The 15117-nt window shown below is 47.5% G+C and overlaps 1 protein-coding gene across 1 annotated transcript; it reads left to right on the top strand.

Annotated features, from left to right (window-relative positions):
• The first annotated feature begins 642 nt into the window (after nucleotides 1-642).
• acbd6 (acyl-CoA binding domain containing 6) lies at nucleotides 643-11815 on the top strand. Its single transcript, XM_060067844.1, has 6 exons — nucleotides 643-1101; nucleotides 1602-1666; nucleotides 2174-2270; nucleotides 4506-4573; nucleotides 8454-8559; nucleotides 10901-11815. The coding sequence occupies exons 1-6, from the start codon at nucleotides 820-822 to the stop codon at nucleotides 11033-11035; spliced, it is 753 nt and encodes a 250-aa protein (XP_059923827.1). The 5' UTR covers nucleotides 643-819; the 3' UTR covers nucleotides 11036-11815.
• Nucleotides 11816-15117: the final 3302 nt, after the last annotated feature.

The following is a 15117-nucleotide window of genomic DNA, read 5'->3' as shown; positions in this document are numbered from 1 at the left end:
AAAAAATTGTAGGCCTACGTATTGAGGTTCTGACTGTCACTGTGTGTTACACTCTTCGAGTCATAACCACCACGTTCATTACCACATTTATAGATTAATTTGTTTCCTACGTTTCTTCTTTATTTCGAGTAGGTTATAAAAAAAAAAGAGCCTAAAAACATATCGGCTGTATAGGCAGTTGATCGTTTCGTGATTGGCATCAGTTATCAACCACCTGTAGCGAGAAGACTAGTTGAATCAAGGCAGAGATGAACGGTTCAGGTGTATGCCGGTGAACGCGCAAAAAATACATTCGTTGTTGGACTTATAGTGACATCTGCTGGAATTTATAGATAACACAACCACCTTACATTTTCTTTAAGCGCTTACAACAGGTAGGCTATACCATTTTATTTGATGGAAGCTGACGCCCAGAAGATAAAACCATGTTGACAAATTAGCCGCTATAATATGTAGATGGGTTTTTGCAAAGATATCGATATTTTATTTTGTACGGGCTGATTCCTAAAATGTACGTTTTGCATTGATTCTCCGATATATTGGAACAAATCCAGGATTTAAAATCAGTTCTAGGGATCGGCGAGATTCTACTGACGATATTAGTTTGTTGCGAAATGTAAACAGAACTATTGTTCCTGGTCGTGTTTCGACGGTCTCCTTAGAGGGCTGGACCGAAGACGGACCGCTCGTACAAACAGTCCGACTTGGGAAACATTCCTAATGCTAAAGGATTAAAGAGCTACGCTGTAAGTCTTCCTTATCGGGCGCTTTTGACGTTTTAGCCTTGCTGAATATTTCCACATTATCACGGTTTAAATAATGGCATCTCGGTCGCCATCGTCCTCGCCCGATTCGGCTACGGGTTCAGGTACTGATCCGGCTCGGCCTGATACAGGAGAGCCCCTCGGCGGGGCAGGTTCAGATTCCGACGACTCGTCTCTTGATCTTGCGAGATTTGACTGTGGTGCAGCCGATGTAGGCGACCGACTGGAAGGAGAAGAGCTGGAAGAGGAATTCCAGGCAGCTGCGGACCGCGTAGGACAGCTGGTTCAGACGGCCAGTAGAGACCAGCTGCTCTACCTGTATGCCCGCTACAAACAGGTGATTACCAGGGTCATATGCCAGCGTGACAATGCAGAACCTTATTACTATCCTTCCTAACGCGTATGATGGTCAGATCTTACCAACGCGACACTTAACCTCCACTCACATTACTTTATCTGGTTTGAGCGAAGGCAATACGGTCCAGGACAAGGATATCCCTGAGAACCGTTTAATCTATCCTTATTTTTACTGTCGTACAGCCCTCAATACGTCACATGATTGGATGTCTTCATAACGTCCGTCTGGTGGTGGAGATAGCGCAATCTACGGACATAAACAGTAGACGCTGGCCATGGCCAGACAACGACACACTGACAGTATTTGTGCCTAGAAAGTAAACACACCACACAAACCGCTTGCAATGACGACATTTGGTACAAGCATGCTCTGATCATAATAGTAATAATAATATAGTTGCCTGTAACTTCACTATATGTTGACATGTTCCCCTTCTAATAGAAAACACTCATTCATTTACATGTATTTTGTGTTGACAGGTCAAAGTAGGAAAGTGCAATACATCGAAGCCAGGCTTTTTTGACTTTGAAGGACAGAGGAAATGGTATGTTTTGTTTTGAACAATGTATGTAATGAATAAACTGGACAATGATGTGATCAATAGTATTCAAGCCAATGCAATTACTATTGTTGCCAAGTAAAACCTATGACAGCATTGTAGGCACGTGAATCCTACAATATGTCACACGTTTTGGTCATTGAACAATGAGGCACTAGCCTTACTCTTTGGTATAGGGGTTATACATCTATACAAGCTATACATCAGACCAAATGTTTTGACATACTCAGTAGAAAACTTCACGCTATTATGCCTAGAAACTACCAAGTAATGTATATTTTTATTATTGGCTATTTAGGTAATTATACCCTGTTACAACGTCAGGCCACTATGTCAATGATGATGTATAATAATTAAATATTTCTAAATATCAAAAAGGAAGGTGCGTGATGAACAACCATTGCTTTCCTACGGTTGCCGTGTCAGTGTAGTAACAGGTCTCCATTCCGCAAATGACCCATCCACCTCATGTTAATGCCATGTGTTCTTTAGGCAAGCGTGGAAGCAACTGGGAGACTTAGAGGCAGAACAGGCAATGCAGGAGTACATCTCCTGTGTCAATACTCTGGACCCTGAAGGAACCCTGAAGGTGATAACAAGCTCAGTTCTCGCACTATATGACTATAGAGGATTATAATAAACACAAGCAGAGCATGTGTTGTGTGCTATGAAGACAAAATATGATGACACAACTTTGAGGAAATGGTTTATTTAAAGCTGGTGTTTTTATATACAATTCAGCACATTGGCCATAAGATGTCACTGTCTCACAGTTTAACCTAAGACCAGACAAGAATACAGAAATGCTATTGAAAGTCATTTTTGTTATTTTGTGATTGGTGTTTTCAGGGTTTTTTTGTTTGGTGTCTGTTTGTGTGTCGGTTCATGGGCAAAAAAAATATTTTAATCTTCCATCGCTGTGTTTTTGTGTGGGATTTGATGTAGGGAACAACAGCGAAATGTAACCATGGATACACTTACCTTTGGGAAGGGAAAAGGAAACAGTGGAATCATTTAGCTTTGACAACAACAACCTTCCGAGTTCAGCAATGGGTAGTGGAATATGTTTGACTGTGTTGGAATACGTTACGTCAAGAATTGTGTAATATACAAAGTGCTAAGAATGTGATGTATGATGAAAGAAACAAATCAGTCAAACAGGCCAAATCCTGTAAAAGTAAGAAATATATTGGTAGCTGAAATTATTGAGTCATGACATGGAACATTTTCACTGGGTCTGCAGAAAGGTACGATTCATAAGGGCGTTATCCAACCTTTTCAAATGTCTTATTGGAGATCTATGCAGCTAGAGTCTGCTTAGCGAGAACAGCCTTTCAGATTTGTCCACATTTCCTAGTTCTAGGCAGATTTTCTTCCGTTTCCATTCAATAGGACAAAGTACGATTAAATGACATAATGGATTCTCCCCATCGCATCATTTAAGGGCCTCTGTGCTACACTTTAGGTAGAGATATACTTGCTATATCTTTGCCTTAGCCATGTGTTTGTTTTCCCCGTTGGTTTAAAGATAATGTTACCTGCATGCAGGTCCATCCCGTCCCATCCTGTTTTAGTCTGATTAGCCTATATGCCTCTGTGGCTTTCTTCTCTGTTTGACTCGCCCCCCCACGCCCCCCCCCACGCCCCCCCCCACGCCCCCCAGCCCCCCTACTTCGATAGCGCTTCGATACCGCCCTACCTGCGTCTCCGCCTCCCCTCTTGTCACCATCTCTTTTCTTCATCATGCCCATGTTCCCCTACAACCCCACCCTCTCCCACCCCCTCACATCCACCGTCCCCCCCCCCCCCCCCCCCAGACAATGTAGGTGTCAGCCAGCATCAGGCCCCCCGTACCCCCCCACGTGTGACAGGTGGTCTTTCTCTGCCACTTTAGCTTCGAGGGGTGCAGCGACGGGCTTATCCCGGCACCCTGGCAGTCGCACAATACCGAAGCAGGAGACGGGCCGGGAAGGCCGGCCAGCACAATCGCACAAATGCCACCCAGCCGCCCCCTTGTCTCTTATGAATAGAGAACTGATTGTATTAGAGTAAGCGGAGTGCCACGGCAGTGCAGGGCGGCCATGCAGTTTGTTTTGTGGAGTACGGTATAAGTGTGGTGTGTGTGTGTGTGTGTGTGTGTGTGTGTCTGGAAGGGGGCTTTGAGAGAATAATAGCCAGCAGACATTGACCTCTATCCCTGGCTCTATTGTTGAGCGGATGCTGACGTTCTGTTATATTGTAGTGCTGAGGTTCAGGGGGCCGGTGCATCAGCGAATAGTCTGTCCTCACCAAGTGAATTAGGTCGGGACTCCGAGACACGCGCCCCCCCTCGGTCCCTTGTGCTCGTCGCGTTCCTCACATAAATGCCGTCTAATCAGATTTAGTTGGGGCTCCTTTTGTAAGTCACGAGCGGGAAGGGAACCATAAACGAGGTAATAAAGAACGGGCCATCCCCAACTGTCTTGTGCAAGCTCAAAAAAAAAGCGTATAAGAGATTAACAAGAGTCCCAATACCGAGTGTATTGTTAACGTTGTTGTCGTGCATGGTTGTAACAAGTGTATCACCAGTGAGGTCATGTCTGTCCAATGCACAAGCTGTGTAGTAACAATATCTATATATATATATAAATATATATAAAAATAAAAATAAATATTGGCTCAGGTGGGCTAGCCAAATTGGCTAAGCTAGACTGAACCAAGATAGACTACAAGAATTAAGACAAGAAATAAAATACAAAAGCTGCGGTTGAGTTATTTGTATGTGTGTGAAGCAGTGTGTCTGTGCCCTTGTGCCCTAACGATGTAGTTTTTGTTTGTACCACAGGGCGCAGAGAAGAGAACCGGCTTCGGAGGTCCGGCAGTCAGCTCTTTGTACCAGGAAGAAACTATCAGGTATTGACATGAAAACAACCGAGGCAATAATTCACAATACTTTATGATGACTCTCACACAACAATGTTGTTGTTTTCCTGAACAGCCCCACCTTCTGTTTGTGTTAAACCATATACAGACCATTTATAACAAATGGTTCATCTTGTTCATGTCTGATTGCTGGCCGAGGTGGTTCAGTCATTTTGGCATTTATATTTGTTTGTCGCACAGTTTTAAATTTGCTGGTCGCCAGCATGATTACTTATACTTATTTGGCTTCGGTATTTTTTCTGAAGCTCTTAATTTGTATTCATTCATGACATTTTTGCATCCTCACTTTGTTTGTTTTTGTTTAGAATTCCGCTTCTTATTCACTGAAGGCCAATACTCTGTGGCCACCAGACTCACTTGGCGTATCGGAGTAAATCCAACAGACCGTGGCTGCGTTCAGGGGCTGGAAATCGGTTCCACTTGTGATTTATGTTAATGGGAAACATTCTCCATTTACTCTTGCCTGACAGACCTACTCATGCTTAAAAAGCTCATCTTCATTTCAATGAAAAAAGGTGCTCTTTTGGAGATGAAAACCAGACGGGCGAACCATGCAGGTTCTCCTGCTAAATGGCTGTAAGTGATTAGTATGCATGGTGGGGAGGGGAGGGGAGGCGGCAAGGGTTTCCCCTGTTTAATTGCGTTTTACGGTGTGTGTGTGTGTGTGTGTGTGTGTGTGTGTGTGTGTGTGTGTGTGTGTGTGTGTGTGTGTGTGTGTGTGTGTGTGTGTGTGTGTGTGTGTGTGTGTGTGTGTGTGTGTGTGTGTGTGTGTGTGTGTGTGTGTGTGTGGACGGCGGCACACTCCCAGGTGGGCAGTACCCATGGCGATGGCCAATGCCAAGCCTTGTCCCGAGAGAGACCAGGAAGTGGGAAGTCATTTACATGGCCCGACACTAGTCACTAGTCTACATAAACACACACACACATACAAGCACACACACATACAAGTACACACACACACACACACGCATATTTTCATCTAAAACTGAGCATAACCTGCTGGAACAGTCACACTCACTGCTCCACTGCATTCTAATTTCCTCTTATTAACATACTGTTGCACACAAGCCCACCACACTCTCTCACACACACAGGTGCACATGCGCGCACACACACACACACACACACACACACACACACACACACACACACACACACACACACACACACACACACACACACACACACACACACACACACATTCACATGAAGGCTGATGCATGCACACATGCAGGGACCTACTTTGTATTAAACAGCAACACACCTGTTAACCAGGCCGGGAGTTAATTGCATTGCTTTCTCATCTCAATATTGTTATGTGTGTGTGTGTATGTGTATATGGTGCGTATTGACAAAGCGAGATTGATTGGCGCTATCTCTGGGCCAGTGAGCAGAGCCATGTGATTGAGGTGTATTTGAATGGCACATTTGTGATTCTCTCATACTCATGCAAGGGGTCGGCTCCCTAACACAGGCAGTATTGTTGTTGGGCGACCTGAAAACAACTTGTTGGAAGACGCTGCGCTTTATTTCCATAGGATCTTTCTACTTGTTGGCCTTGGCTGGGGGGTGGGACGGGTGAACATGTTGAGCGTGTGGGGCCTATAGGGGATGTGATGATGGATGGTATAGTTGTATGTGTGTGGGTGTGTGTGTGTGTGTGTTTGCATGATGGATGGTGTGGCTGCAGTGTTGATCAGTAGAGCCCAGGCCAGGTAGATGAGTGTTCCTCGCTACTGTGGCCAGTGTAGGCTGATGGATGAAGGACATATCTGCCAGTACACCAAGCTGGAGAGAGAGAGAGAGAGAGAGAGAGAGACACACACACACACACACACACACACACACACACACACACACACACACACACACACACACACACACACACACACACACACACACACACACACACACACACACACACACACACACACACACACACTAAACCCTTGGTAGCCAGCTGGTGGGATGACAGAGTAGCGTGTGACCTTCCCAGCATGCATTGCGAAACTGTTGATGTCACATCGTTTATAGGGCTGACATTAATCATAAGTTTGTTTATGGCCTATGTGCTTCTTTCTTTGTGTGTGTGTGTGTGTTTGTACGGGTATGTGTGTTGCATGTTATCTTCTTAGTAAAATATGTGTGGTTAAACAGCATCTCATTTTAGTTTAGTTGATTGTGTATGCTAATTAGGTGTGTGTGTGTTTCTGTGTTTCTGTGTGTGTGTGTGTGTCTGCACGTGCACATTGGCACATAAATGTGAGCGTCTGTCATGTGCCCGTCGGGCCGGTCCTGTCTTCCCATCAATAGAAGACTGATGTGCTGGCCTATTGATTAGTTGCCGCGGGAGACGGATGGCGGCCACACGACAGAGACACTCGGGGTCAACGTGGCCATCAGACGAGGAAGTGGGTGTGGCCCTGCCTGGAAGCTCATGAATAAACATGACGCTGATAATCAGGGGGATGCAAATGAATGTGCTCATACGTAACCTGGCGGTGATAAAAGTGTAATGAGTTATTCATAATTCATCACTGGCTGATGAGGTGGTGTGTGTCTGTGTGTGTCTGTGTCTGTGTGTGTGAGAGCACATGTGTTTTTATAGGATCAGTAGTAAAGGCACAATAAGTGGATCTGGGAGAAGAAGTAGCACGCTAAAAACGAATATAAAAGAACTGAGGAAGAATGCTTGGGGAAATAACACTGAATACCCCACATGCAATATAAGAATTGTAATTTATGTATTTTTTTGAAGTATCATCCATTTTATTCACTTGCCAATAATAGCAATTGGCCCTATTGCCCCTGTCATGGATATATTTTTATTTCCACTATTTGTAAAGATCTATTGCTCTTCACTCTACATGATGGGCTGGTTTGTGTTTGGTGGGTGGCCAATTAAAGGCATACGTTCTCAAAACAAAACCCAAATCATAAATGAATATGAAATATTAATGCGGCACACATGTGTGTCCCTGGCCATTGATCTTATTTGTTAAGCACAGTGAAGCATTCGCTATTCATCTTCATGTGGTCAATGGAACTACACCATTAATAATAATAATAATACAAACACAATTAGCATGGAGATATTCCCTTGGCCCCAAACCACCACAGGCACACAGGGGGGAGGAGATCCTGGTCACCAGAGGTATGGGAGGCCAGGGCTGGTTGACCAGGAGCTGGGACAGACTGGGGAGACTGGCCTTGAAGCAGACTGTTGGCATGGCGAGAGCAGGGGGGCTGAAACCTATCTGTGGTTGGGGAAGGGGGGAGTGGTGGTCTCTCAGACAATGGTGCACTAAATTAAATTAATCTGAATGGCCAGTGGTGGTAAGGGGAGGGGAAGGCGTAAAGCTCCAAATGAGATTTGCCCTCCATCACCACACAAGCCCCCCCCCCCCCCCCCCCATCCCCATCCCCACCCCCACCCGTACAATCCAAACACACCCGTGCCTGCACCCTACACACACACACACACACACACACACACACACACACACACACACACACACACACACACACACACACACACACACACACACACACACACACACACACACACACACACACACACCCCGTGGGCCCTGCCCCCCCCCCCCCTGTTTGGTAGCAGGTGATTAGAACCAGATATAATCAGGAGGGGAGGACGCGGTGTGTGCGTACATGGCTGTACGCCGGCCTTCCCCAGGGACGCGGCACGCGTTGCCGCCGCCATCTCGTGCCGCCATTTCTCGTGTGCCGTTTTTACACCCGTGCACCCTCGTCCAAACAGATGCCCTTTTTCAGAGCATAACAAGTTGACTCATTCAAACTCTCGTTTTTTTTTTTCTTTGTCCCCCCCCAGGGAAGAGGATAAGAACATCTTTGACTACTGCAGGGAGAACAACATGGAGCACATCGGCGCGGCCATCAGCTCGAAGAAGGTGGACGTCAACGCAAAGGACGAGGAGGTAACCACGCCGACGAACGACTGTTTCAGCTGCGTTACCACGGCAACTTACCTGCACCTGCTAAAAGCTCCAAAGCTTAAGAGAGGACATGAAGGAAATAACCCTATGAAGCAGATAGGGGACATCGAGATTTGCAGTGTGTGTCAATGTGTGCAGGTTGTTCATGTTGGAAGACCTGATGAGTTCCATCCGCTCACACGCTGGAACCCTTTTCCCTGCCGGGAACGCATGGTGCAGAATTAACCAGGAAGGAAGTGGATGAGCAGGGAAACAATCAACAAAATCCACATAAAGAACCCATTGACCAATCCCGGACGCACGGCGTTCCTCCGGTGGACGTTCAATTGCGGTTGAATTTGTAGAAGTGTTGACATGGGGTCGGCCGGCACTACCTCATGCGGCTCCCTGATGTACAATCCATACGTTTTTAAAAGGGCTTCTTAAGCTATTACCCACCTCAGGTACTTCCTGATGTGAGTCCCTCATTCATCTGGTCGGTTCGATCCCCCTCTTCCTCTCCCAGCCCTCGGCCATTCCTCAGTAGAACAGGCATTGAAGGCCCTCCCCCCCCCCCCAAGTCTAACAGCAGATGGATGGGGGTCCTGGGTAGAAAGAGCTTTGTCGGCCAACTGCCATTGTTGTTGATGCTGTGGTTCATCCACTAGGGTGCAGTACAGGCGTCCTCACCAGCAGAGGGCAGTGGTGAAGTTTGATATTCATGCACAACGCTTTGCCAGGAAGCAGTGAAGGTGATAGTGTGTGTCTGTGATACATCCACTGTGTGTGTGTGTGTGTGTGTGTGTGTGTGTGTGTGTGTGTGTGTGTGTGTGTGTGTGTGTGTGTGTGTGTGTGTGTGTGTGTGTGTGTGTGTGTGTGTGTGTGTGTGTGTGTGTGTGTGTGTGAGAGAGACAGAGACCGCGTCAGTGTGTGTATATACCAGTGTGATTGTGTTTGAGGGGAAAAGAGATGGTGGAAGTGTGTGTAAAAGTATGCTACGTTAAAAGTGTACCACTTCTTTGGAACTCTCTCCAAACCTGCTACACTACAGAGTACATCCTCAATGTATCTACCTCCTTTCGCCCCGATAAGACAGCAGTTTGACGACTCTATGAATGTATGGAAAACTATTGGTTTAAAAACGATGCCAACTCAAGCATGGTTAACTTGTCTTCTTTACATTTGAAAATTCAGGAAAGCTGAACTTTCTGACGGCAATAGGCTACTTTCCTTAAACCATAACAAATCATGATGTTGTACAGGTGGGATGACCGTCCTAAGGGGGAGAACTGTGCTGTGATGATAGCGGTGAAGCATGGTACACCAGAGAGATGGAGAGAGGCGGGGAGAGTGGAAAGAGAGGGATGAACCAATTGGTATTCAGGCCTGGCTCATAAATATCCATTTTAACGCAGCCATGGTGATCAATATGATTTAAGCAACGGAGAAGGACTCGGGGAGTTTGCTTTACCTAATTGGCCTGACTGAAAAATGGGCTTTCATGGATTTGTAAGCGTGAGAAGCACTGAGCAAAAGAGTTTAGCCCCAGTGTGCTTGCATGTATGCATGCAGGTGTGTGTGTGTGTGTGTGTGTGTGTGTGTGTGTGTGTGTGTGTGTGTGTGTGTGTGTGTGTGTGTGTGTGTGTGTGTGTGTGTGTGTGTGTGTGTGTGTGTGTGTGTGTGTGTGTGTGTGTGAGGAAAAAGTAGGGAGTTGCTGATTAGGGTCTGTGCTGGTTTTGTTGTTCCACAGCCTGCCATCCATCAACGCTCTACAGACTGTGTGTGGGTGTCTGCAATTTGTTCCAGAATCTGTAGGTCCACGCCAGGACCTGCTGAACTTGCACCACACACACACACACACACGCACACGCACGCACGCACACGCACGCACGCACGCACGCACGCACGCAGTAATCTGGTATTTCCTTGCTCTGTGGACAGGGTGTGTGTGAGCATGTGTGGAAGAGGTCAAGTGGGTCTGAAGTGGTGATTATTGCTGAATTCCATGTTTCCTTGGAAGCAGAGGGTCTCGTCGTTGGGCAGCGATCTGCAGCGGAATGAGAGGCCAGGAGTGCGGCTGGGGGCTACACAGTAGACACATTCACGGAAGACTCATTTTCTGATACCAGCCGTAAATGCACAACGTTTGATCGTTTGCCCAGGAGTTGACTTGGCATGGGAAGATGTTTTGTTTTTTTCCCCTTCATTCACAATGTTAAAAGAAAAGTGTTTAGATTAAGAGATAATAGGAATCTACAAATTATAAGATAAAAACATGAATAATGTTGTAACAGGTAAAACATGCAGATAAAATGTGTGTGTGTGTTTGTTTTTTTGTGTGTAGGGTCGGGCATTGCTGCACTGGGCCTCTGACCGAGGACATAAGGAGCTGGTTTCTCTACTACTGCAGCACAAAGCGGATATCAACAGTCAGGTGAGCGCAAGTCTGTTTTCTTTCTTTCTCTTATGTAGAACCTGAAACAGTCATACAAAAGCCGGGCTGTTCTGCAGAACACCTCCTTCTTTTAGCTTCGGCAATCAGTTTTCACATTCTCCTTTCTGTGATTCCTCCCATGAGCTCCAAAGCAGGGTTGATATCAACCCATGCCCATGCATGGCTTCACCGCCAACCAACATCCGTCGTTTGTTATTCTGAGATTTGTGGCGTGTATCATCATCATCATCATCTAATTTATCAATGTCCTTCTCTGAACACCCACGTAATCTGTCCCTGAACAAACCGAATATACGCTTTGTCAATCTGAACAAACCCGAAGTTTCCCCGGGTAATACTGCCTGGTGTGACTTGTTACCGGGCCTGAGCACCGGTTGACCTTTCTAAGAAGCAAGAGCTTCTTCAGAAGACTTGTCCAGTGTCCACGCTCCGTTCATTCCTACAGGGCAAGATGTTGCTTATGATCCCTCTGAGGGTATAGTTAAATTCTCCAACACAGTCCGGCTATACAGCGGCAGTCCTTTTGAATAAGTATTTCAGACAACCATCTCTCTCGCCGAACACCGTCCAATCCAGAAAAAGTTCCGTAAGCTTTAATTCCCTTGGTGGCCCGGGACAAATCTCTGGCCCTAACCTACCCCCCCACTCAGAGGCTTTGGCAGCCTGAGTTAGCAGGTATCAGCGAGCCTGTCGTTTCAGCCGGGCGCTGTTTAACCACGCTCGGGAGGCTTTGGATTTGCGCCTTGCCTTTAGCGCTAAGCTGGCTCAGTCGCGCATCGGCGAAATGAATACGGTGTCCGCTGACCGCGGCCGTCACGACGCGGCCCAGGGTCCGGGGGGGGGGGGGGGCCTTAAAACGTACCACGGAATCAATGGGAAGTAATCAGGCAAATTGTTTCACGTCGCTCCACCCACATCATCAGGACATTTCGCAAGGGACCCTTTCGCTTTTGTGGCCCCCTAGTGTTGTGCTTCTGGGCGGGGGGGGGGGCGTCTCGGCGGGGGGGGGGGGGCGTCTCGGCGGGGGGGGGGGGGGGGGGGGCGTCTCGGCGTGGAGACGGGCGTGGCGAATGTCAGAGGGGTTCTCGGGTCAGACCAGAGAGAGATGAGACGTGGTCAATGTAGGACCATATGACTTGTGTCCTAGTCTTGTCCTAAGATCTGTGAGGAGTGTAGCCAATCAAAGAGAGAGTACAAGTCATTCTTCTATGACTGTCATATTTAAGGGATTCCAAAGCAAAGCAAAGATTAAGACCCATTTTCAAAGGGTGAGGTTTATTTATGGCTACCTATGCGACCTAATTAGGACCTTCCTCACCGCCCGCTGTACACGGGTGTCCGGTCGGATGCCTGAGGATAAATCCCTTGCATCGGGTTCCCTGTTAGTGGGAAGCGGAGGAACTTTTGAACGGATTTATGAGGTGGCTTAAAGAAAATATAGATGGCCAAATCATACCACAGTGTCCCGCTGCCAAATCTTCCCTTGCTATTTAAAGCACAGGGAACAATATACCGCTCATTTAAAGCTGCTAGAAGGGCCCTCCACTTTTAACAGCGTTAAGAGCGGGGCGGCAGCAAAGCCATTTACGAGCCCTCCAGAACAAGAATTCAAGGACAAAACTTTAAACGTTCTTTGGATAATTTCACATTTGAGTTTATTCAATAGCCACATCACTGGGCGGAGTGGGGGGTAAAAGTGCAGCTTTTCCAGAAGTGCGTGTCCACGAGAGTCTGTGCTGGGGATCAGTCTGCCCCCTAATCTGGTTTGACCTCCGCCAACTGCGCAGCAAGAGGTAAATAAAGATCAAACATGATTTATGTTTTAATTTGTTGATTAAAACAGGGCGAGGGAGGGGCTGGAGGGGGGGGGAGAGAGAGAGAGAAAGAGAGAGTGAGAGAGAGAGAGAGAGAGAGAGAGAGAGTGAGAGAGAGAGAGAGAAGGATTTAGGAGTGGGGAGAAAAAAAAATACCCCCCGCCCCCCAGCAAAGTATTATTATTTGCTCGACAGCACAGGAAAATCGTTTGGAAATTAATCAACTGATTGTTCTTCAGTGAATTGTTCCCAAAGCGGGTAACCTGCATTAAAGGGCTGTTTGATAGTTAATCCTGGATCAAGGCTGGCAGGGGCAGGAGGTAGGCCTACAATAGGTAGCAGTGGGGCTGTTGAATGCCCAGATCACAGCCACACTGCCACCTGCCAGCCGCGGAGCGGGTTGTCTGCTCTGGTGCACATGGGCCTCCCCCCCGTGGGCCCCCGCTTGTGCACCTATGGGGAAAAGTAGGCCAAACACTGTGGGAACTGTGGGAGTCCCCATGGGGTAGGGGAGAATGGTCCTTTTAATTATCATGATGTAAATGGAGGCAAGGCTTAATGACCGGACCTTCTTGCGTGCCTGAATGTATTTAAGCACATTAACGGGGCTCGGCTTTCTACTAATGGCATTCCATCATATCAGGGGAAGAGACGTGATGTAGGCCATGTTAAAAAACAATAACACGAAATGAAAACGCCACTATTGTTTAGTTTGCAAACAATGTGAAAAAAAAAAGGGCATTACCGGTTGAACCAGTGCCATTCAGCTGGGAGTAGACTAGGCTATCGTTTCCCCTTCTTGGTGTGTGTTCCTGTGGGTCCACTCACTGGGGGCATTCCTCCATGTAGACATGATAATCCTCTAAAACAATAGATGTACCTTTTCCCCCACACACACACACACACCAACACAAACACTCGCGCGCAACTTATTGAGGTGGTTGGTTAGGCTCCCATTGGAAAGCCCCGCACTTCCTTGAGGCAACGGGGTGTAGTGTGACCGTAGGAGCCTGCGTCCACACGGAGGACGCTGCTATTGTTGACCGCCGGGACGCTAAATGCGGGGGGATTACGGGCAGATATTCCGGGGCCCTTCACTCTGTGGGGGGGCGTCCTGCCTCTCCACGGTCAGGAATGGCCTCGCACTCAGTCAGACTTAGTAGACAAACGCCGCACAGGTAAACACTGTGGATTTGGGGATTAGGGCTAAGCCAACAGGGACGGAGCAGGTGAGACCCCGGAGTACACAACGCTGAAACAACAGTGAAGCGGGTTGGGGGGGGGGGGGGGGGGGGAGACACTTTAGAGGGGGCTGTGGTTGGAGAAGTTGATCAGAGGAAGTGGTTTTGTTAGTTGGCGCTTCTCAGCCAGCGAGTCATCCAGTTCCGTGACGTCTCCTCTATATCCTCCTCCATCCCTCTATATCCTCCTCCATCTCTCTATATCCTCCTCCATCTCTCTCTATATCCTCCTCCATCTCTCTATATCCTCCTCCATCCCTCTATATCCTCCTCCATCCCTCTATATCCTCCTCCATCCCTCTATATCCTCCTCCATCTCTCTATATCCTCCTCCATCTCTCTATATCCTCCTTCATCTCCCTCTATATCCTCCTCCATCCCTCTATATCCTCCTTCATCTCCCTCTATATCCTCCTCCATCCCTCTATATCCTCCTCCATCTCCCTATATCCTCCTCATCTCTCTATATCCTCCTCCATCTCTCTATATCCTCCTCCATCTCTCTATATCCTCCTCCATCCCTCTATATCCTCCTCCATCTCTCTATATCCTCCTCCATCTCTCTATATCCTCCTCCATCTCTCTATATCCTCCTCCATCTCTCTATATCCTCCTCCATCCCTCTATATCCTCCTCCGTCTCTCTATATCCTCCTCCGTCTCTCTATATCCTCCTCCATCTCTCTATATCCTCCTCCATCTCTCTATATCCTCCTCCATCTCTCTATATCCTCCTCCATCTCTCTCTATCCTCCTCCATCTCTCTCTATCCTCCTCCATCTCTCTATATCCTCCTCCATCTCTCTATATCCTCCTCCATCTCTATATCCTCCTTCATCTCTCTATATTTGGGCGGCAGTAGCTCAGGAGGTAGAGCGGGTTGGCTGGTAACCTGAAGGTTGTTGGTTCGATCCCCGGCTCCTCCTAGCTGAGTGTCGAGATGTCCTTGAGCAAGGCACCTAACCCTGACTGTTAGCTCCCGACGAGCTGGCTGTCGCCTTGCATGGTTGACTCCGCCGTCGGTGTGTGAATGTGTGCGTGAATGGTGAATG

This window comes from Gadus macrocephalus, chromosome 12 (genome assembly GCF_031168955.1).
Source record: "Gadus macrocephalus chromosome 12, ASM3116895v1".
NCBI classification, from domain to species: Eukaryota; Metazoa; Chordata; class Actinopteri; order Gadiformes; family Gadidae; genus Gadus; species Gadus macrocephalus.
The sequence above is the reverse complement of the archived record's forward strand: the minus strand, read 5'-3'. Positions and strand labels throughout refer to the sequence as shown.